We start from the raw sequence: 22,423 nt of genomic DNA, 5'->3' as shown, positions 1-22,423 counted from the left end.
AGAAGCACATACACTGAACTTGTCTGGCAAGCTCTGTGTGGGCACTTGAAGTGCCCAGGTCCTAATTTGAGGAGATATAGTCTCCAATCTTTTGTCTCCTCTTTCTTCTTGTCCCATCTCGCATTTCATCTCTTCTTCTTCTCCTTCTCTTTCTCCTTCTCCTTCTTCTTCTCCTTCTCCCTTCATCGCTTGTTCCCACTTTATCTCCTCCTATCCATCTTCAACTACCTCAGAAATGCCACGAGAAACCTCATTGTGGGGTGGTGCCTTGTCTCCCCCACAGAACTCTTATGAATGGAAGAGAGCTCTCCTGGATGTGAAATGGCTATGTTTCAATCAACAATACAAGCAATGTGCCTTGCGTTGCAATCAGCTCATAGACACCGCGTCTACTCCGGTTTGTGTTTCACAGATCTCACCCCAAATTCTGATTGCTAACGGGTTTATGCATAGCTTCATCCGATCTATGCGACCTACCTCCACTATTATGCAGCCACTTCATATGAGTACATGGGACGAGCAGCTCATATCTTTTCGGCTATCAAAGTCCCGCTTCTGACTTCTGCTATGGAGCGGTTCCAGACATCCTATGAGTTGTTGCCCGCTACTATCCCTATCCCGGTTCTGAACCCCCAGACCTACTCGCCAGTTACTTTTCTTAATTCACCCAACTCGACTCCTCAGTCTTCGTTGAGTAATGTCGTGCGGAGCCCTACTATTTACCCGACCCATGGTGTCCCTCCTGGCCCTGATCCAAATGCTCAAACTCTGTCAGTTCAGAATCTGTTGGTTCATAATGCTAGACTAGCTCACACTCCTCCTTCGACCGCCCATTCTCACTCTTCCTCTTCAAACCGTTCTGTCACAACTGCCTTCTGTCTCACACCACCTCCTACTGTCCAAGCAGCCTCGCGTCTTCACTATGACGCACCTCCTCCAGACTTTCATATCCCGCCTCCGAACCGTGAGCCTCCGCCTCCACCACGACCCGTTCCTATTCGCCCGGCTACCGGAGACCAATTGCTCTCTTTTAATAGTGTCCGAGATGGACTTCCCAACGGGGGATCTATCGTCCGAAGCATTGCCCGCATGATTGATAACTCCATTATCGCGGGAGCCGACGACCCTTTTCTGAACCGCGTGCCCCCAAAACATCCCGATCTAAAGCGGCCACCAGTGCGCCTGTCCCCAATCAAGTTCCCAGCTGAACTCGAGGACCCGGTAAAGCGCAGCGAGCTCATTCCATCTCCACTTGCCATTCGGAAGAGCTCTGGCGAGGTTCTCATGTGCAGCAGTTCTGCGATGGTAATCTGCGGGGGTTCAGAGCAAGAAACATCTAGGAATGAGGTGAATCGACCAGTCCGAGCTCGCCCTCCCCGGCTACCCTTGAAGATAATCCCTTCCGGACGTCTGAATGCTAACACAGAGAAGACGAGTCCTTCGACTCTAGTACGGCGGTCGAAGCGTCTGAGTCCCGTCCTCTCTTCACCCACAACCATGGCTCCATCGACTCCCACCCCCGTTATGAGAAAGAAGATCCCCGTCCTCAGCTCGCCGTTCGCCAGCCGTGCAGGCTTGCCCGAGCAGAAAAGCATGAAGTCGCCCTCGTTGCGGTCTAGAAAGTCATCCCCCTCCCCCGAACCTGTCAGCGCCGAGCGTGCCGCGCAGATTAATGAATTCAACGACGCCATCAAGTGGCTCCGCGAGCATATACCCGCCGACGTGGCCGGACTCCGCAAGCAAATTAAACATGTTTCGGATATGCAGCAGGCCCGTCGCTCTCGCAACACGACTATGGTCCGCTCTGCCTCCTTCTGGACTTTTTCGCCCGTTAAGATTGACCCCGATTCCGGTGAATCGCAGGAATCTCCTGTGATTGAGGGGCCTAATATCGATGAGTATGGAAATTTCATTCGAGTTGAGACTAAGGCGCAGCGCATTAAGCGGCTCGGGGATGAGGATTGGAGGATTGGTATTCGGTCGAAGCATAGTCTCTGGAAGGGGACTGAGTACTACGATAAGCTTTGCGAAACTGCTTTGGCAGAGCTTGGTCCGACGGGTTATGGATCTCGTGAATGGCTGCAGCGATGAGATCTTACTGTTTGTTCTCTTATTGGTTTATTTTTATTACTTGCTCTTTTTGCTTTTGTCCTTTTGTTTTCTTTTTGGGGGTTACCAGTCGTGCAAGCGCCGATGCAGTTGCATGACATTGGAGCTATTCGATTCCGGATGCTCGATGGGTATCGCATTACTCAATATGCCTGGGTAGTTGATACTTAAGGTCATAGTTATCACCATGATCTGTGTTTGATCACCTTGGTTGCGAATCGGGGTGGTTTGGGGGAGTTGAGTATGCCATCAGGTATACTGGAGGAAATGATTGTTGCATCCTCGCTCAGTTGGTTTAGTACAAAAGATCACGATATGATCTTTTCTATGCTTACCGCTTGGACGAAGGTTGCCTGGGAAACATCCTTATGGTTGGATTTGTTTCTTCGACTTAATCTCAAAACTTAATCTTTAATTTCAAATCAAAAGTCAATCTTGCTATTCTTATCCTTCGCCCTAACAATCCACTCAAAGACCTTTACTCAACACAGAACCAACCCCTTCTCCCAGACCTCCTTTCCCAAATATGCCGCCCAGTTGGTTCCCGAGTTGATCTTGAATCTTGCTTAGGTTCTGGTCCTCGGTGAGTTTCTTGCCTGTGAGGCTCTCTATAGAACCTGGTTAGTATGATTCTTTTTTTCGTTTCTTCTCTTTTTTTAAATATAACATACTTTTCAATCCATAAGACACCTTTGTCTCACCCATGTAGTCCAACAAGAGCTCTTGGAGCTGTTTCTGATATGGGTCTAGATAACCAGCGACCCAAGCGCCAAGTAGAATTACCTGGAGGGTAAGAAAGAAGAGAAAAGATAGCATAACTGAAAGGTCAAATTCTTGGGGATATTATGATAGCACATTGCAAGTTCAGCAAAATGGTGGTTGTTGTGGTTCATATACCTCTGGCTAAGCCTATGACGTCTGGTGACGACGCTGTGCCACACAGGCACCTTGGTGGGGTCGGGGTATTCATTGCCAATCAGGGGAGGACTTGTATATTAATTGGCATCAGAGCATTTTTCAAGTTACGCAGGCGTCATTCTTTTCTCAATTTGAATTACTATGTTAAAGTAGGGTTGGGATAAAGTGGTGTTGTGGCTCTAAATAGATCTACTACGGTTCTTGGGGCATCAAATGTTCTATTTGTGTCTTTACCTTTGACTAATGGGAAAAAATAACAACGTGTATGTTTGCACTTTGGGGCTAGAAAATAGGAAACAGAAAACAGAAAACAGAAAAGGATTCGGGATTTTTCATAGTGGGTTGTAAATAGTGACATCTCCCAAAATCACATGCGAGATCTACACTGTACATATAGTTAATGTGCATGCAGTTAATTGGACTTTAATACTAACTTTGGGAATATATGTCTTGGTCTTAATTCATGATAATTATCATGGTTTTTTCTCCTTTTTTCTCCATTGTAATTAATTAATTAATAGTCCATATGTTCTATATTAATTTCTACTCCATATAGAGTCAGCCCTGGAGGCAGTGACATTCCCGTTGTGGCTGTGCTGGCGCTAAACCCTACAGCCCCGAATCAACTCAAGGCTTATCGCGTCTAGAACTCCTGATCTTCCCCCTCTTCAGCCCTTTTTTTTTCCATCTTTTTTATTTTTCATCTCCTTGGCCTGACTTGCGATTGAGCTGTGATCTCTGATATATCTTGGTCTACGTGTGGTATGTCTACTCCATTAGTTCTGTTTGGAATCTTCATGCAGCCACCCCCGCGCATGGTCACCCCTCGAATTGGGCCTTTCTATATTTTCTACCTAGGCATATCACTGACCTTATTCCCTTGCTAGATTGGACACCATTTCAACCTTAAAAGCTTCAATCCTCGAATCCTCCTCTTCTTCATTCTAGTCATTGCTACCTAACGGGTTCCGTGCCCATTCGAGCCCATCGCACACCGCGTCTGCCACCTTAGGCGTCTGCAGCCCTATCCCCACATCATGAGTTGTGAGTCGATATTTCATATTTGCGGGACTTTTGTCCTCTGTGCCTTTTTGCTATGATTCGCCCTGTGGTCTTGGCCGAATATTGTCCGGCTTCGCGTCAGCCTTATCCATAATCCGACTATTCACTGCGTTGGAATTGCTATGTCAATCTACTCGCTGCCTGTCAGCCCCCCATTGAATATATGGGGGCTAGGAGGACTTGGTCTTCTAGCTGTCATTTTGTGTCACGGTCTGCTTTGCCATGCCTAAGCCCTCCCCGCTCGGTCGGCTCCTCCAGGGGTCCTTTGCTTCATTTGTTTTACGCGATTCGTCTGACAGGCCCCGCAATTTACTAACTTACATTCCTCTAGTCGCAAACATGCTCAACAAGCTGTCCGGGCAGCCAGAGAGCTATGAAAAGAAGTACGGCCTCTTTATCTTCGCTCCCTAGCCCCACATTCGCTGACCTGGTTTCGCTGGCAATAGGGCTCTCTATAAATTCGGACGGACACTGGGTGCTGGTACATACGGAATCGTTCGCGAAGCGGATGCCACCGACGGACAGAAGGTTGCGGTCAAGATAATTCTGAAGAAAAATGTCCGTGGCAACGAGGGCATGGTCCACGATGAGCTTGAGATGCTGCAATCTCTCCAACATCCCCACATTGTCTCTTTTGTCGACTGGTTCGAATCTAAGGTGGGCACGTCTCTGTTTGATCCAATCGGTGCAGAGCTCTAATCGTCGACCTAGGACAAATTCTATATCGTTACACAGCTAGCCACCGGTGGCGAGTTGTTCGACCGGATCTGCGAGTATGGAAAGTTCACTGAGAAGGATGCGTCACAGACCATCCGCCAGGTGCTTGATGCCGTGAACTATCTCCACAAGCGCAACATTGTTCACCGAGGTTGGTCTCCTTGAGTCATACTAGTGCTTTTCATGTAGCTAACCTTTGCGAAGACTTGAAACCCGAGAACCTCCTCTACCTCACCCGTGCCGCCGACTCTCAATTGGTCTTGGCAGATTTCGGTATTGCAAAGATGCTGCACAGCCCCTCCGAGGTACTGACCAGCATGGCCGGTTCCTTTGGATATGCTGCTCCCGAGGTCATGCTCAAGCAGGGCCACGGCAAGGCTGTCGATATGTGGTCGCTCGGTGTCATCACCTATACCCTTCTATGCGGTTACTCCCCCTTCCGATCCGAGAACTTGACCGATCTCATCGAAGAATGCCGGACCGGCCGCATCATCTTCCACGAGCGGTACTGGCGCGATGTGTCCCAGGACGCCAAAGATTTCATTCTCACTCTTCTGAATACGGACCCCACCAAGCGAGTTTCCTCCGAGGAAGCCCTCAAGCATGTATGGCTGACCGGAGAGACTGCGAGCGACCGTGACTTGCTGCCTGAAATCCGCACCTACATTGCGCGTGCCCGTCTCCGCCGCGGAATCGAGATCGTCAAGCTCGCCAACCGTATCGAATCGCTCAAGATGCACGAGGAAGAGGATGGAGATGGAGAGGATATCCCCAGCCCCATGGACATGGGCGACTCAACCCAAGAGCCAAGTGCGGCGGAGCCATCAGTGCCAAGCGGCGATGCCAGTCCTACTACCCCTGGCCACGCAAAGAAGAAGAGTCTGGCCAGTGCTGCTCGCGGTGCCATTTTCCGTGAAGTTGTTTTGGCCAAGGTTCGTGAGCAGAAGGAGAACGAGGAGCGGGAGAAGGTTGAACGTGAAGCTCGTGAGAAGGCTGCTTCTTCGTAGGTCGTTTGCCATCTTTCTTTTTTGTTTCTTTTGCATCTTATGTCTTGTTTATACGCTGTTGCTATGTCCTGCCCTGTACTTCTCTTTTATCTGCCTGGCGGTTTCTTGGATATAATTCTGTGATTCCCATTTATCCTAGTCAATCAGAGTGAACATACAATATTGAAGCAATGACGCTTGCTTTTCTTTTTTCGATTGAGATTTATATCAAGTTTTGTATCTGATATTCAATTCACATGTGATGTCTGACATTTTACACTTCTTCACTCTTCTGTAACTCATCCGCTACAATAGAATAAGAAATCTAGAACGACTATCAAAAACTGGGGCTGAGTATTCTTGTTCGGTGATATATATTGCTCAATAATTGCGTTGCTGCCTGACTATGTATGTAATAACTATGTAGTTTAAACCCTCTGACTAAGGGCTAGTACTTGATTGACTCTTACGATGCTTCACACTGCCAACCTGAGTGTTTTCTATACAAGTTGAAATGTCTATGACAAAATAGCAAGCTATCTATCTACCTTGGGAGTATAACAGCACTATATCCATGACAGATATATATAGTCAGGTGTCGATATCACGTGTATTAATAGATAATCTCCCCACTTAGCTTTAGACCCTCATTTGTGATCTTTTGACAATATCTCTTCTCTTCTGGCCATCTTATACTCTTTGCCGCTTCGATTTATTTTCATCTCACTTGTTGAGGGCTTCCTCGCATTTCCGTCCTCAACGTCATACATCCGCTCTACTCCACCCCGAGACACCGCCCCTCCTTCCCCACCGGAGCTCAACCATCTAAATCTTTTCTTTCAGCACTCATCGCAACAATGTTCGCTACAAAGCGTCTGAGCAAGGTGAATATACTTTGGATCTGAAGCCTACTGGAATGTGCATCTTGCTGACTCGACATCTCTTAACCTATAGGAGCTCATTAAGGTACCAATCCCTCCGTTTTCTAGGCCTTATCGCCTTGCCGTTTGGCATCCTTTGCCTGGGAGCATACCATGGCGCACATGCATATCGCTCATCTATGAACATGTTTCTCTGACTTTTGACCTTCTAGATGCAAGAGCATCTCCCACCGGGAATTACAATAGTCAAATGTGACAATCTGGAGGAATGGCAGATGGACATCAAGATCCTTGATGACAACCCACTTTATCTCGACCAAACTTACCGCCTGAAGTTTACCTTCAGTAACAAGTATCCTATTGGTAAGCCCCATCTTCTCAGCCGTCAGCCTTGATCTCTATCGTCCCTCTCGGTAGCTCCCCGGGGTCATTCCACCCCTCTTATCCTTATCTCGTCCTGCAATTATCAGATCATTCTGGATTCTGACACATAATCTTTTTAGAACCCCCCGAGGTCCAATTCATCCAATGTCCTGACTCCACCGGCACACCCCGCACGATCCCAATGCATCCCCACATTTACAGCAATGGCATTATATGCCTTGACCTCCTAGGGTCCGCCGGTTGGTCTCCGGTACAGACAGTTGAGAGCGTCTGCATGAGCCTTCAAAGCATGCTTACCGCCAACAATCGTGATGAGCGACCCGCCGGCGACAAGGAATTCATTGCCACCAACCGCCGTCGCATCCGTGACATCAACTTTGTCTACGAGGATGACAACGTATAGATTCCTAGCTCCTCCGAAGTTGGAGCTACTCCGTGGTGTGTGCGGGATAGGATATGACCTACGTTGTCGGGGTGGGGACATACATTGGCGTTTTCTACATGGATGCAATTCCGCCCCTTGAGATTCGAGCGGCAGGATTTACATGGTGCCTGGTGAGATTGTAATTTTTTTTTTCCGTTCTTCGCGTTTGCATTCATCCTGGCGCTGGCCCATTGTTGGTCTCAATCATGCGAATGGGTGGCTTTCTTGCGGGCGTTCAAGGGGTTTCATTATTTAGCAGTCCGATCAATAAGAGAGCCATTTCTCTTTGAACAATAGTTGGTAAGTAGAGTTAGAGTATACAAGAGGGAAGAAATCAAGTAATAAAATCCACAGTATGAGCAATTGTCTATTTTGTCACTGGGGAAAACGATAGGGGATTACAAAAACGTCTAGATATCTCAAGTTAACCGGTTATGTTAGGGTGAGGAATAAGACTAAGAATAGGAATTAATTGGGGGCAAAGAATTCTTTTCCCCCTGCGGGGTATTAGTTCAATTTAATTGAGGGCGCCAGAAACCGCTCCCCTTGGGTTTACACAGACGCGACCTAGAAATGGCCATTATCGCATTCGGCAGGACGGAGCAGAATGGCGGTGGTTTCACTAACTAGGATTATTTTAAGTATGATACAGCCACCGGGTCTCTCTTCGTTCCCTCCATAGCTCTTTGAGAAAGCACGAGAATACGAGAAATGCGCCGGCACAGCCTTACCAGCTTGGCGTGCGGTACTGTTTTAAAGCAAGTCTCAGCCCCCTGGAGGATGCTGGGGGAAACACTCAGGATGGCCTCGAACATGAACGGAACAGAGCCATCATACGAGCAAATTCAGGTGACGACAGAGGGAGAAATTTCTCGTCGTCCATCAGTGAGTGAAAATGAGGGCCCTCCGTCCGCCAATCCCCCTTCTGAGGCAGGAAGCGATGGCGAAAACAACGCGCACAAGCCCAGCGACCCATCACAGTCACCATCAAATAGACTTAATGACTGGTTTGTCTGGGAGATACTAGGGCTGGCAATATCAACGGGCGTTTTAATCGCGCTGGCCGCTGTGCTTGCGCAGTATAACCGTAACCCACAGCCTAGCTGGCGATACATGTCGCTAAACTCTCTCATTTCCTGGCTGAGCACTATATTCCGAGCTGGCATCGTCATCTCCAGCAGCGAAGCTTTGGGCCAGTTGAAGTGGATATGGTTTGCCCAGAAACGGGAAAGGCCGGTACAGGAGCTTGGTGTGTATGACTCCGCTACGAGGGGGCCTTACGGGGCGATAAAGCTTATATGGACCTTGAGAGCCAGGTAGGGATTAATGATTGTTCTATCGTCGGCAACGACTTTCTAACACTATACAGACACTTTGCCGTCCTGGGCAGTATTGCAGTTATCCTGGCCATCGCGATTGATCCCTTTGCGCAGAATCTCGTCTACTACTACCAGGACATGGTCGACGACCCTTTTCAACAAGCTCTACTCGCCAGGACAGACAACTATACTGGTAGTAGCAATTCCTCAACGAATATGCTGGCAGGTTCGTTGCTGTAAATAGCGGGCATAGCAGAAATTTGCACTAACATACGAGCATAGGCTCCGGCGTTGATGTCGTCCTCAAAGCCAACGTTTACAGCTCCCTCCTAAACAACGATCCCCAACGGCCTTGGGCAACCTCGCAATACTCATGTCCATCAGGAAACTGCACCTGGGATCCAGTTGCCGCTTTGGAAGCCCGCGCTCTCTGCGCAGATGTCACTAGTCTCCTCTCTGGGTCCTGCATCGAGCCTGAGGATAACTTTGGCATCACAAATTGCACCCTCAGCCTTCCTGGAAATCAGACATAGGCATCGTATATCGGCCCTGACGATGGAAAGTCTTTCCGCACCGGCCAGGAAAAAGACATGATTTTCGTTAGCAATGGTGTTGACACGCCTGTGGCGGAGTCAAATCGTGTAAATACAACGCTGGGCGTAGTACAGTTCATTGCCCGACAAAAGGACTTACCCCCAGACCGGCTTCTCAAGACAATGTCATCGACGGATGGTTTCGAAGCAACGGAATGCGCCATCGTGCCAGTCGTACGGAGCTTCCGACCTTCTGTCGAAAACAATGTGTATAAGGAAGAGACGCTCGCTACATGGGGCCAGTCTAGCCTTATACGCGGAGATCGCCTTGTTGCGCATTACGATCTCGTTCCACCCTGGGGCCCTGAGATGGGGACTGACCAGCCCAATCAGGTGTTCGGCTACGACGTCATGTCCTCCCGCGTAATTACAAAATTTGTACAGGATATCCTCACAGGCCACCTAAGTAATAGTTACGGCGCCCTGTACTACCTATCCACCGTGCCCGACCCGATATACGCAGGTCGCGACATCCTCGTGGCGTTGGGCGAAGGTGAGGTTGTCGGTTGTGGTGATTATCTCCCGTCGAGACTGAACTGCACTATGGAAAACATCGCCCAAGCAGTCTCGAAAAGCTTCCGGGACTCGCGCTATAGGTTGAACGCAGAGGATGAATCCGGGAGAGCCGTCGGGCGTGTTCGGATCAGCGTTACGCATGTCGGTGTGCGGTGGGCGTGGATCGTGCTTCCAGTGCTGGTGTTGCTCTTGGGAATACTGGTGCTTGTCGGAACTTTATGGAAGGCTCGACAAAGATGTATTCCCAAGTGGAAGAATGACCTGTTGCCGCTGTTGTTTCTATACAGCGACATGACGGATGAAAAGGCTGGGGGCTTTGGCTTGCCGGCGCAGGGAAGTCTCAGCCATACTAAGCAGATGAAAGTGAGGTTGGATACGAGCGATGGTCGGATCCTGTTGCGGTAGTTGATGCTGCGTAGGTGTATTCTTTCCAATGCTTGATTTCGTTGATCTTGGTCTCAGTTAGTTTGGGCTGATTACTCTTAATCTGAGATATATCCTTTCTGCATGCGAGAAGATACGGCGCGTTTTGAAAGTTGATAGTATATCTCTACAAACAGAAGATCGATATAGTAAGCATATACTGTATCGTCTAAGGCATCTCTCCGAAATATGAAGAGGAATCACTCCTCCCTCTTGAAAATCTCCAAAACTCCCCTGTTTACCATAGGCCATAGCAACATCCAAAGCACTCAGCCTCTTGTTATTCTCCTGTCTCGCATCTGTTCCTGAAACAGCGATATAGCGTCCTCCTGCTAGTGCATAAAGCAGCATATCCCCATTATTGTTGGCCGCAAAGATGTCATGCGTGTCAAACATCTCCCAGGCCCTGATGACAAGGCGGTGCACATAATGGCATGTGCTGGGATTTGAAGCCCTACTCCATATTAAGGCATCCAGGCATCAAATCTCCCCAAAAAGGGGTCAAGGTTCGTTCGTAAGCGGGTGTTCAATGTGATTGGCCAGATCGCTTATATTCCCGAAGCCAGAATGGTACAAACCATCCAAGCCCCAAGTATAAGAACGAGCTAGTTTTCCCAAAATAATAATAAAGTATACTCATCTTCAAAATTAGAAATGGCACCTACGACCCAAATTGACCTCCTCCAGGGATGGCCCGCAACAGCCATGCTCCCAGTTGAACGCCTCAAACAAGCAGCCAACAACGCCCTATCTAACAAAGCCATATTCACCGAAGGATTTGCCTATGGCCCCGATGAAGGCTACTCCCCGCTAAGAAAAAATATAGCCGAGTGGCTATCCCGATCCTATGCACCTGCGCAGCCCATCAGCGCAGAGCGAATATGCATTACTGGCGGTGCCAGCCAGAATCTAGCATGTGTATTGCAGGTATTCACGGACCCAGCGCAGACAGAGATGATATGGCTCGTGGAGCCAACGTATCATCTCGTCTTCCGGGTATTTGAGGATGCTGGGTTCAGTGGGCGGATGCGAGGGATACCCGAGGACGAGGAGGGGATGGATGTTGGTGCACTTGAACTTGCTTTGGATGAATTTGAGCGTAGTATAAATTCGGGCTGTCAAGATGGGCAGGTATGTGCTTGTTTTTCTAAGCTGGTTGTTTTCGGGGTAACCCATGCTAATGGAAATAGGAGAAGACATACAAGCCCCACAGGCCGTATAGAAAGATATACAAGCATGTCATCTATTGTGTCCCAAGTTTCTCTAATCCGTCGGGGACGACAATGTCTTACTCGCGGCGCGAGGCACTTGTCAGAGTCGCGCGGAAACATGATGCTCTCATCGTCGCAGATGATGTGTATGACTTTCTCAGTTGGGGCGCGACACAGCCCGCCAAAACGGTTTCCCATCTTCAGCCGCGTCTCGTGGATATAGATCGGGTGGTTGATGGCGGTCCAGAGGATCGATTCGGCAATGTCGTGAGCAATGGATCATTCAGTAAGCTTATTGGTCCAGGATGTCGAGTTGGATGGGCTGAAGGGGCGAAAGACTTCATCTATGGTCTTTCTCAAGCGTAAGTGCTCATTCCTGATTCATAATACTGAAAGTAAGCTAAAATTTTACTCGCAGTGGTTCTACGCGCTCTGGTGGTGCTCCTTCGCAACTAACGTCAACTTTCATCAATGAGCTGCTTGAGGATAACTTCTTGCCTGAATATATTGCCAACATCCTAGTCCCAGAAGGACGACGAAGACATTGTCTTCTGGCATCAGCAATCAAAACACATCTCAGTCGTTTCGGCGTGTCATTTACTCCTGATCCCGAGACTAGTCCAGTCGCGGGGGGATACTTCATCTGGGTTCAGCTACCGCCCGCATTGACCGCGAGACAAGTGTGCCAGCAGGCCCTAGAGACACAGAATTTGGTACTGGGTGGCGGTGAAACATTTGCGGTTCCAGGGAATATTCCAGGGGGAGACTTGCATCGCAGGCTGAGACTTTGTTTCATGTGCGAGGATGAAGGGCGGCTAGTTGAGGGGGTGGAGAAGCTAGGGCTTGTCATGCAGAATATACTTACAAGCAACAAATAGATGCAATAGAACTAGTGTCATCTTTGGAGTTTTTCAATGAGTGTCTTATGAAAATGTGCAAGCTCTACTTCAGACTTCAAATTTATTCGAAATCCCACGATACAAAATCCCTACTCGGGCGGCTACAAACTACTTCCTTCGATAAATCTCATCAAAATTCGTGAACTTCATTTTCCATACAGTTCTTAAAGCAGGTATTAGAAAAGCCTTGCTTTCGCAGTCGTATATATCGCTTGTAAAAAAAAATCCAAAAATCCACCGTATCGCTTAAAACAGGAACTAGCACGCTTCTGTCATCCGTAGAACCAATATTCTGCGGCATAATCAACTTGGATCGTTGCATTTTGACCAGCACACGTAACTGGCGGGTCACCTTCGGATGTCACAACTCGATAAACTTCCTATATAGAATAATTCGGTCAGATATGTATACCCCAGACCCGGTGGTTATGGATAAGCTGAACTTACCCGAATGCCATTCCCCTTCTTATATCCTAGTTTAAGCCACGGAACATCGTTGCAGGATCGTGATTTTGACTTTGGCGCTGGAGTAGACGCTATTTTACTCGTAGCAACCCAGGAATTGGAGCCACTCAGCCCCATGTCAAAGACCGGGTCTCCACTAGCGTCGAAGTAATGTTCGCCAATAATGAGATTGGTGCTTCTCGTTCCCTGGGCCACAAGGGCTGCCATGAACGCGAGAGATCCAAGAGGAGTGGCACTTATAATTGGGGGGACTTCGTGGAGGAGAGCTAGCGATGATGATGCAATGCAAGAAGCGTCAAAGAGTGTAGCGGCAGCCCCTATGGCTTTGGGCTTGATGGTGGTGGAGTTGGAAATCACAGAACCATTCGATGGACAGGTATAGTTCTGTGTTCCTCGACCCAATGCAACGTATTTGAGGGTCATGTTCGTGGATGGTGCTGGAAGCGGTGACTTTGTTGCGTTCAGCGAGAGGGAAACTTTTGCGAGAGAACAATTCCCGAGGTTAATGTTGTCGAGTTGGTTGTAGATTTGGGAGAATGAGGAAGCAAGAGCCAGAGTATGGGGAAGACCCGAGTATCCTTCCACATTAGCTACTGCGAAGAGCAATGGCAGTGCTAAGAAGAGCCTCATGGTGGCCGGGTAGTTTTGAATTTATAATATGCAGACTGTTTCTAGAATTTGCTCGAGTAATTCTAGTGCTGGGGTTGTGGAAAGAAACTGGGGTATAAGGGCAAGGATAAAATCAATAAACAGGGAGATATATCTTATTTAATAAAAAGTCTGCCAGAGCTACTCTAATATGTAACAAAGGACATGCTCGGAGTTTGAGATGCGCCGCACAGGTAGCAAGGCTCTCGGGGTAAACCGAATTCAACTAAGCGCAGTGGATTTTGGTTTAATGAATACTTGAAGGGACCAATAATAGATTCTATAATCGATACCGCTATTCAGATATGAGTTGTCTATATACTTAGAAAGTATCCGAGTCTGCTGACTGGGCTAACGGTGCCCTAAAGTTGGCTTCTTTGTTGTCAACCCCACCTATCTCGAAAAGTTGCTGGAGAGATCGGAAATGAGATTTCAATTCACCTTGTTGGTTAAATGAGAAATGTGTAACCATAGGGCTTTATAGGTTACACTAGTACCACTGTTGTTTACGTTTACTGGCCGGCAGCAAACGGTCGCCTTCACGTTGGACAACCCTGGAATATATTGGGCTATGAGTAATATTGTGTAGACTTTGTCAATAACAGTAGCTTGGTATAATCAGCCTTAGGAGGCATATTGATCAAGTACATCCTACTAAATCTTGGAATGTTACAAGCGCTTATTTGATGCACCTACTACAGCCTAGATCTCTCATTGGCTATCGGAGAGTTTCTTGTTCCTGTCCCCAGTCATATTAATAACCTTTTCCCTAAATTAGACCATAGATCTCAAATGCGCAGGAGCACTAGAGTTCATGCAGGTCTTCAATATCCCTACTACACCAGTTGTGGGACATAAATAGACTATAAGCGCCCTCACAGCGCCACAGATTCAAGTGCCAATCAGGCACCAACACATGAATTTATGACCCATCAAACACGGTGTATGAGTTGAATACATACAAGGCATCAGAGAATGAAGAGCCAGAATGACACTACTAGGTAGAGATATGAATGGTTCATGATCAACTATTAGTAATGGTAGCTCACAGCCCTGGAGTTGCTCCTATGACAATGTAACATGCTTTTGGAACTTGACTTTATATATATATATTTTAGCAAGACCCATCGTTTCTCATTTTGATATCTTTAGGCTGTTACTCAGTTCACTCTTCCCTTCTATTGGGGATGTTCACCATATTCCTTTCATCAATGTCCCGCCGACGTTAGTTGCCTGCCCAAACTTGGCCTGGGGCCCCAGCCCCCCGGCCGGGGGATAATCATGATTACGTTATAACTCACGTGACTAAACACCTGAGCTTCTTGGGTTGTCCGGTGTCTAATCACGTGCAGCCTAATCACGACCTTTTCATCACGAGGCGGCTAGCAACACTGCATCCTCAATCACCATTATTGTGACCGTTACAGCGGTTTTCAATCCGGATGTAGCTGCGGTGTTCCCTTCTGCGGTAATACAGGCTCACTCATATCCTCGCGACTTTTACATTTCGTCACCATGTCTGACGGTAGGTTTTCGCAAGCTCTCCCGCCCGATCATATACTGATCCCCACTGCAGCCGATATCGAGGCCGTTCGACGGCTCCAAGCTGAGCGCAATGCTGCGGCTGCTAAGCAAAAGGGCTCCAAGACCTTTGACCAATCTTCTCAACGCACTGATAACTCAACCAAAGCCTCCCTGACGGAATCCTTCGACACCTTTTTGTACGAACGGGATGGAGCAGAGAAGTTTTCGGGCTACGATACTTCGATCGCTGTTGATGGCGATGAAGAGATGGAAGATGTGGATGGAGGACACAAACTAGTTGGCCAATACACTGCTACCAGAAGCCAGATTGATGAGATGGCGCAAGGAACTGGCGTTGAGGAGGAGGACATTCTGCTGGGACGTGAAAAGTCGGCGCGAATCGCAGACCGTGAGACAGACTACCAAAAACGTCGATTTGACCGTGGCGCCTTGACGCCGACGCGTGCCGATCCCTTCGCTGCCAACGGGAACGTCGAAGGAGAAAGCCAAACCTACCGTGAAATCATGGCTCTCCGCGAGATGGATAGGGAAGAAGAGCGCGTCCGAAAGCTGATCGCAGAGAAGCGCGAGAAGGGCGAAGACGTCACAGAGCACCAGGCTTCGCTGAAGATGGTGGAACACGATAAAGAGAACGCCGAGGCGGCCGTTGCGGTGACCACCGAAAGAAAGCGAAAGAACCGATGGGACCAGGGTACTGCCGAACCAGAGAAAAAATCACGTTTCGATCAGGCACCTGCTCCCGCTGAACCATCCAAAACCGGCCGGTCGAGGTGGGATCTAGCACCATCTCTCACAGCTGCCACTCCCGTCGGCAACCAAGGACTCGCCACTCCCATGCACCCATCCCAGGCCGGTGCCGCTACACCTGCAGCCGGGTTTGGGGCTGATGTTCCTGGTCAGGTTGTTGGCTGGTCCGATGAAGAGCTCGATATCATGCTTCCCGGTGAGGCTGACGGCTATAAGGTCCTTGATCCTCCTCCCGGATATGAACCCATCCGAACCCATGCTCGCAGGCTCACAGCCACACCAGCACCCATTTCTAGCGCCGGTGGTGTCGGAGGGTTCATGATGCAAGAGCCAGAAAGTGTTCAGTCTGTAGGAAAAGATCTTCCAACTGATATCCCCGGTGTGGGTGAACTTCAATTCTTCAAGGCGGAGGATATGGCCTACTTCGGTAAGCTGATGGAAGGTGGAGATGAAACCAGCATGACTGTGGAAGAAATGAAGGAGCGAAAGATTATGAGATTACTGCTCAAGATCAAGAACGGCACACCGCCCATGCGTAAGACTGCTCTGCGTCAAATCACAGACAATGCGCGCGACTTTGGTCCCGGAGCTCTTTTCAACCAGATTCTCCCCCTGCTCATGGAAAGGACTCTGGAAGACCAGGAGCGCCATCTGCTGGTGAAGGTCATCGATCGAATCCTCTACAAACTGGATGACCTGGTCCGCCCCTATGTTCACAAGATTTTGGTCGTCATCGAACCATTGCTTATTGATCAAGACTACTATGCTCGTGTTGAAGGCCGAGAGATTATCTCGAACCTTGCCAAGGCCGCCGGTCTTGCTACAATGATCAGTACTATGCGTCCTGATATTGACCATGCCGATGAATATGTACGAAACACCACAGCACGCGCTTTCGCCGTTGTGGCCTCTGCCCTCGGTATTCCCGCCCTCCTTCCTTTCCTCCGCGCTGTCTGCCGCAGTAAAAAGTCATGGCAGGCTCGACACACCGGTGTCAAGATTGTCCAGCATATCCCTATTCTCATGGGTTGCGCCATTCTCCCTCATCTCAAGGAGCTGGTTGGATGTGTTTCAGGTAACCTTAGTGATGAACAAGCTAAGGTTAGGACCGTCACTGCTCTATCTCTGGCCTCTTTGGCTGAAGCCGCGAATCCTTATGGTATCGAAAGTTTCGATGACATCCTGAGCCCTCTCTGGACCGGTGCCCGCAAACAGCGTGGCAAGGGTCTCTCTGCCTTCCTCAAGGCTGTCGGTTATATCATTCCTCTTATGGACGAAGAGTATGCCAACTACTACACCAGTCAAATAATGGAGATCCTTATCCGAGAATTCGCCTCACCAGATGAGGAAATGAAGAAGGTCGTGTTGAAGGTGGTCTCTCAGTGTGCAAGCACTCCGGGTGTGACTGCCAGCTACCTGAAGGAGCACGTCTTGACAGATTTCTTCAAGGGCTTCTGGATGCGACGTATGGCGCTCGACCGCCGAAACTACCGCCAAGTAGTCGATACCACAGTGGACCTGGGTCAGAAGGTCGGTGTTGGCGAGATTCTCGACCGCGTCGTCAACAACCTGAAGGACGAAAGCGAGCCATATCGCAAGATGACTGTGGAAACGGTCGAAAAATTGATTGCATCACTTGGAGCCGCTGACATTTCTGAGAGGCTGGAAGAACGCCTTATTGATGGTGTCCTCTTCGCCTTCCAGGAACAAAGTATCGAAGACCTTGTCATTCTTAATGGATTCGGCACGGTGGTAAATGCACTTGGCACACGATGCAAGGCCTATATTCCCCAGATTGTCAGTACTATTCTCTGGCGTCTGAACAACAAATCCCCCACTGTTCGACAGCAAGCGGCCGATCTTATCTCCCGCGTCGCCCTGGTGATGAAGCAGTGTGATGAGGAAGCGCTCATGGGCAAGCTTGGTATCGTGCTCTACGAATACCTGGGTGAAGAATATCCCGAGGTTCTGGGCTCGATCTTGGGTGCTTTGCGTGCCATCGTCACCGTGGTCGGTATCACCCAGATGCAGCCACCCATTCGCGATCTTCTTCCCCGACTTACACCCATTCTGCGCAACCGACACGAAAAGGTGCAGGAGAACACAATCGATCTCGTCGGTCGTATTGCCGACCGTGGTCCCGAGTCCGTGAACGCCCGTGAATGGATGCGTATCTGCTTTGAGCTGATGGATATGCTCAAGGCTCACAAGAAGGGAATTCGCCGAGCGGCTAACAACACATTCGGTTTCATTGCCAAAGCCATTGGTCCTCAGGATGTCCTGGCCGCTCTTCTCGGTAACTTGCGTGTACAAGAGCGTCAGTCCCGTGTTTGCACAGCTGTCGCCATCGGTATCGTGGCCGAGACTTGTGCTCCATTCACTGTGCTCCCGGCACTGATGAACGAGTACCGGGTACCCGACCTGAACGTGCAAAATGGTGTGCTCAAGGCCTTGTCATTCTTGTTCGAGTACATTGGCGAGATGGGCAAGGACTATGTCTACGCTGTCACGCCACTGCTGGAGGATGCCCTTGTCGACCGTGACCAAGTCCACCGACAGACCGCTGCCAGCGCAGTTAAGCACGTCGCACTTGGTGTTATCGGTCTTGGTTGCGAAGACGCCATGGTCCATCTGCTCAATCTGCTTTGGCCTAACATCTTTGAGACCAGTCCCCACGTCATCGATCGCGTCATTGAAGCCATCGAAGCCATCCGGATGGCGGTCGGCACTGGTATCGTTATGAACTACGTCTGGGCTGGCTTGTTCCACCCTGCTCGGAAGGTCCGCATGCCTTACTGGAGATTGTATAACGATGCATACGTCCAGGGAGCCGATGCGATGATTCCTTACTACCCGGATATGGAGGGCGACGTGGACCGACCAGAACTATCCATCGTCATCTAAGGATGATGCCGTAATTGGGTAGTCTGCTTTTCTCTTCATGCATTATTAGATACAGATTCTACGGGGTGTGTTATTTGCTAGCCGGTGTTTTCTTTTCTTCCTTCTGGTCCATATTTTTTTCATACTGGGGGGGTATGTTTGGCGTCTCAATGTGTAACTGTATCCCATTTGTGAAAGTTAGGAATTTCAATATATCAATTCAAAAATTCGATTCATTGTGTTTTTTGTGATGAGTATTTCAGGCCTCCATGGATACTTTGTGGCTGCTTACTATCGTGTAATCCCGGGAAGGTAATATAATATATATTTCTACCTAGATACCCTCGGTACGGTCATTCAATAGCCCTATTAAGAAAGTTCCGATGAATCTGTTAAAACTACGATTTTCATTGATTTCAATCTCTAAATTCAAAACGCAACGTGTAGAGTCGATCGTTTCTATAAACCGTACTCTGTACCTTGAATAACCGACAAGGCCAAGCATGATGACAGGGGCAATCAGGCAGGGATCGCTCCTTAAGGCCGACAATCATGTCAATCATCGAGATCTTTAAATCAACAGGGTCTGGGGTCCAATATCGACGTCACGTATCGACCATAAGTACACATATAGAGAATCTCAGTAGATATGATGTTTCTTTAGCAAGACATAGCAAAAAATGTACTCGGTAGTAAAGGTAATAATCCCCCAACCATACGGGGGAATCCAACAACCCCCCCTTTCCCACATTTTGCCACACAAAAAATAGAAACTAGAAAACTCGTCATCACAGGGTCTCCCGTACAAAATAATCCAAAAAGGAGGGGCAGATGTATTTTCCCAATGGTTCTCCATTGAGCAGTCCCCATACTCCCTGCCAAGAGCGCCAAATGCCTAAGCTTGCCGTGGAAGGGTCTTGGCGCAGGAAGTGGCCGCGTAAGCTCTGGCAGATGCGGTTCTTGTGGGGAATATCCATTTTAGAATTACGTTTATACATACTAGTACAGAGTGGTAGTTAGGCTTTTCTTTTAGTTACAATATGTACGGAGTACAGAGTACATGCATGGAGTACGGAGTACTCCAATATAGAATGAGGAACTCTAACAGTCTTATATATGTACCTTTATTCTGGCTTGACAGCAAATATGCAGTTATACCCTGATCCTCTAAACTATAAATCACCGAGTACGTACTCCGTATACTGTATACTGCTCTCTGCATGGACCTTGAATGTTAAGGACGGAGTACAGACAACGTAAACGTCAGATATCAAGAACCTAATCGGGACTGGAGTATGTACAAAGCTTTCCAAACTACACAGCCTCCCCCTGAATTCAGGGCCAGAATCCCCAATCACAGTGCTGAACTACGAACCGCGGAATGGAGGAGATTTTCATGGTTAACGTACTCTATGCTCCATACAACAAGATTGGAGTCGAAAAGAGAACACACAGACCCTGATAAGGGGGTTGTGTAACGCCCCTTTTTTTTACCTTTCCCATGGTTTGGATATGGTTCCTTTGTTCCAAGGTTCTATTTCTATTTCTATTTTCCTTTTTTAATTGGATTTCCAGGGTCTACTATCCGCTTTAGGGCGTTGAGGATCCAAGTTTATTTATTTCTTATTTCTTATTTTATTTCTTATATTCTACTTATTAATTTTTATTATATTATTATTATTATATTATTATTATTATATTATTATTATTATTATTTGGTGACAACGGAATACTTTCTATATTCTATGAACGGAGCTCCGTACATGGGTCATCTCCCAAGCTATCAGTTCTTCTCTTAGCGCAGTGGCGGACACGGCACAGAATCAGGGCTCACTTTGCCTGCAAGGACCATGGGTCCCAATTGAGGTTCACACAACATAGATCCTCAGATCGTGGAGGTAACCCATGCAGGGAATGAACCCCGAGGGTGACCCCACTGGAAAAAGTGTAAATCATAAAGTGTACTCAGTACTCCGTACATTGTACAGGATATCAGGCACAGATATATGATATGTACGGAGTACAATGTATGTAGTGTGATGCCTACGGAGTAGTTACATCGTATAACATAGGTGGAGAAGATCGCGTGACGCGCAGTTACTAAATCCCAAGGGCCATGGGTAGTCTGTGTTGGTGCATGTACTAGAGTGCAAGATAGCTGTCAAGCATGCGAGATACCGAGATTCCTCGGTTTTCATGTGAAGGAGTCCATATGGAGCAACAAAAAGGTTATGTGGACAAAGCATCGAGAGCTCTGACCCAATCAGTGGATACAGCGATTGACTTGCGCAACACAGTAGGGATCACGGATTTCGCTTGGGAGAAGACTTACGCGTTGGATGATTGGAACTAGCTTAACAATGCTGTCAATGATCTTCTGTTCGGGTACTATTCCAAGACAACGGAACCGACTTAAAAGAAGATAACCACGTATAACATAGATTATAAGTAAGACAAGATTCCTATTCTGTTATTTTTTATTGTTAATTTTGTTTTTTTCCAGATATATATTAATTTATGGATTGCAAGGGATCGGAGACCCTGCAGTACGCCCCATTCACGACGGTTGAGGCACACAGCGAGGGGTGTACTCCGTACACTTTTTGTGGATCGGGCGCCTCTGGCGCGTTACCTTTTTCCTTGGGTCTCCGTCAACGGACTGTAGTACGCACTAAGACTTAGACTAAGACTACGGCCCCTCCTTCAAGGCCCTTGGTATTTCCTGCAGTGTTTACAATGTCTGGTGACATAGGCCAAGAGAGTGATCTCTCCACTTTCTGCAAGTGCGTCTTTTTTTAATGTATGTGTAGAGGGGAACCCTTGATGTTTTTATATGTGGTGCTATACAACGTTTCCAGTTCAAGTAATATTTTTCGAGTCCAAGTGATCAGGTAGAAGAGAGGGGAATTTCTTTTACAGCGCACACCGCAGTTTCTACCATATCCACAGTGACATCTTATTCTCGGGGAACTCCAACCTGAACCGCAGAGATGGGACTGGACCGAACTTTGTTTTTTGGATAGTGGCGGGGGGGTCCGATCAAACAGTTGAGTTAATCGCCTGTTAAGGCAAAAAGTGTATTCTTCAGGCAAAAAGAGGCGTACTTAGTCTAAAGCCTCTAGGGCTGGGCAAGCTAGACGTCAAGTGTAAGCCATATCCGAAGTTTTCCGGTGGTTTTCCGATTCCCTCCTTGACAAGAGACCCACTACGTAATTTGATGGAGACAAAATCGCAAAATGAGTATTGGTAAAGACTAGTGGCCAGGGACAAATTACTCGGTGCGGTTTAGACTATGCATGAATTCGGGCGGTTTTAACTATCAGGTTGCTCGAACCGAACAGGAGGGAAAAGAAAGGATACATTTAAAAAAAAACCAGAAAAAAGAAGGGGGAAAAAAAAGGAATTACTGTATTTGAATTCTCGATCCACTCACGGGCGTTTCAGGTTGTTAGCGTTGACCCTGAGAGTGGCAGTGTTCCTAGCGGGAAATGTGGAGTCTAACTAGGATCGCACGCAGGGATCTCAACTTTGGGGACCAAACCAAAACGGGCTTTGCGGGGAGTTGCTGGGGGAGGGGTCACGTCATTTGACTTTTGTAGCTTTGAGGGGTTCATGTCTGTATATAGATAGGGTTAGATAAAAATCGAAATGTAAACCTTGGAATTTTCAAAAAGGAAGACGGATATATTGAAT

At 48.0% G+C, this 22,423-nt stretch overlaps 9 protein-coding genes across 9 annotated transcripts; 7 read left to right on the top strand and 2 right to left on the bottom strand.

Annotated features, from left to right (window-relative positions):
* Nucleotides 1–235: 235 nt before the first annotated feature.
* On the top strand, nt 236–2,091 carry N7487_005504 (uncharacterized protein; the record flags this gene model as incomplete). The annotated part of the gene is made up of 2 exons (XM_056873251.1): nt 236–397; nt 454–2,091. The coding sequence occupies 2 exons, from the start codon at nt 236–238 to the stop codon at nt 2,089–2,091; spliced, it is 1,800 nt and encodes a 599-aa protein (XP_056730971.1).
* Nucleotides 2,092–2,577: 486 nt separating this feature from the next.
* N7487_005503 (uncharacterized protein) lies at nt 2,578–2,925 on the bottom strand (the record flags this gene model as incomplete). Its single annotated transcript, XM_056873250.1, has 2 exons — nt 2,578–2,717; nt 2,781–2,925. 2 exons carry the CDS (start codon nt 2,923–2,925, stop codon nt 2,578–2,580), a joined length of 285 nt encoding a protein of 94 aa, XP_056730970.1.
* Nucleotides 2,926–4,064: 1,139 nt separating this feature from the next.
* Nucleotides 4,065–5,813, top strand: N7487_005502 (serine/threonine-protein kinase; the record flags this gene model as incomplete). The annotated part of the gene is made up of 5 exons (XM_056873249.1): nt 4,065–4,071; nt 4,421–4,472; nt 4,536–4,746; nt 4,801–4,957; nt 5,011–5,813. The coding sequence occupies 5 exons, from the start codon at nt 4,065–4,067 to the stop codon at nt 5,811–5,813; spliced, it is 1,230 nt and encodes a 409-aa protein (XP_056730969.1).
* Nucleotides 5,814–6,649: 836 nt separating this feature from the next.
* N7487_005501 (ubiquitin-conjugating enzyme E2) lies at nt 6,650–7,460 on the top strand (the record flags this gene model as incomplete). The annotated part of the gene is made up of 4 exons (XM_056873248.1): nt 6,650–6,676; nt 6,747–6,758; nt 6,886–7,036; nt 7,177–7,460. The coding sequence occupies 4 exons, from the start codon at nt 6,650–6,652 to the stop codon at nt 7,458–7,460; spliced, it is 474 nt and encodes a 157-aa protein (XP_056730968.1).
* An 834-nt stretch (nt 7,461–8,294) lies between these two features.
* N7487_005500 (DUF3176 domain-containing protein) lies at nt 8,295–9,333 on the top strand (the record flags this gene model as incomplete). Its single annotated transcript, XM_056873247.1, has 3 exons — nt 8,295–8,797; nt 8,851–9,026; nt 9,083–9,333. The coding sequence occupies 3 exons, from the start codon at nt 8,295–8,297 to the stop codon at nt 9,331–9,333; spliced, it is 930 nt and encodes a 309-aa protein (XP_056730967.1).
* A 57-nt stretch (nt 9,334–9,390) lies between these two features.
* On the top strand, nt 9,391–10,314 carry N7487_005499 (uncharacterized protein; the record flags this gene model as incomplete). Its single annotated transcript, XM_056873246.1, has 1 exon — nt 9,391–10,314. The coding sequence occupies one exon, from the start codon at nt 9,391–9,393 to the stop codon at nt 10,312–10,314; it is 924 nt and encodes a 307-aa protein (XP_056730966.1).
* A 672-nt stretch (nt 10,315–10,986) lies between these two features.
* On the top strand, nt 10,987–12,421 carry N7487_005498 (aminotransferase-like domain-containing protein; the record flags this gene model as incomplete). The annotated part of the gene is made up of 3 exons (XM_056873245.1): nt 10,987–11,463; nt 11,523–11,905; nt 11,962–12,421. The coding sequence occupies 3 exons, from the start codon at nt 10,987–10,989 to the stop codon at nt 12,419–12,421; spliced, it is 1,320 nt and encodes a 439-aa protein (XP_056730965.1).
* A 293-nt stretch (nt 12,422–12,714) lies between these two features.
* N7487_005497 (DUF3455 domain-containing protein) lies at nt 12,715–13,537 on the bottom strand (the record flags this gene model as incomplete). The annotated part of the gene is made up of 2 exons (XM_056873244.1): nt 12,715–12,822; nt 12,890–13,537. The coding sequence occupies 2 exons, from the start codon at nt 13,535–13,537 to the stop codon at nt 12,715–12,717; spliced, it is 756 nt and encodes a 251-aa protein (XP_056730964.1).
* A 1,533-nt stretch (nt 13,538–15,070) lies between these two features.
* Nucleotides 15,071–18,751, top strand: N7487_005496 (U2 snRNP complex subunit HSH155; the record flags this gene model as incomplete). The annotated part of the gene is made up of 2 exons (XM_056873243.1): nt 15,071–15,080; nt 15,132–18,751. The coding sequence occupies 2 exons, from the start codon at nt 15,071–15,073 to the stop codon at nt 18,749–18,751; spliced, it is 3,630 nt and encodes a 1,209-aa protein (XP_056730963.1).
* Between the last annotated feature and the right edge of the window lie 3,672 nt (nt 18,752–22,423).

This window comes from Penicillium crustosum (assembly GCF_028827405.1).
Source record: "Penicillium crustosum strain IBT 35664 chromosome Unknown utg000002l_segment0_segment0, whole genome shotgun sequence".
NCBI classification, from domain to species: domain Eukaryota; kingdom Fungi; phylum Ascomycota; class Eurotiomycetes; order Eurotiales; family Aspergillaceae; genus Penicillium; species Penicillium crustosum.
This window is presented reverse-complemented; position numbering and strand designations above follow the sequence as displayed.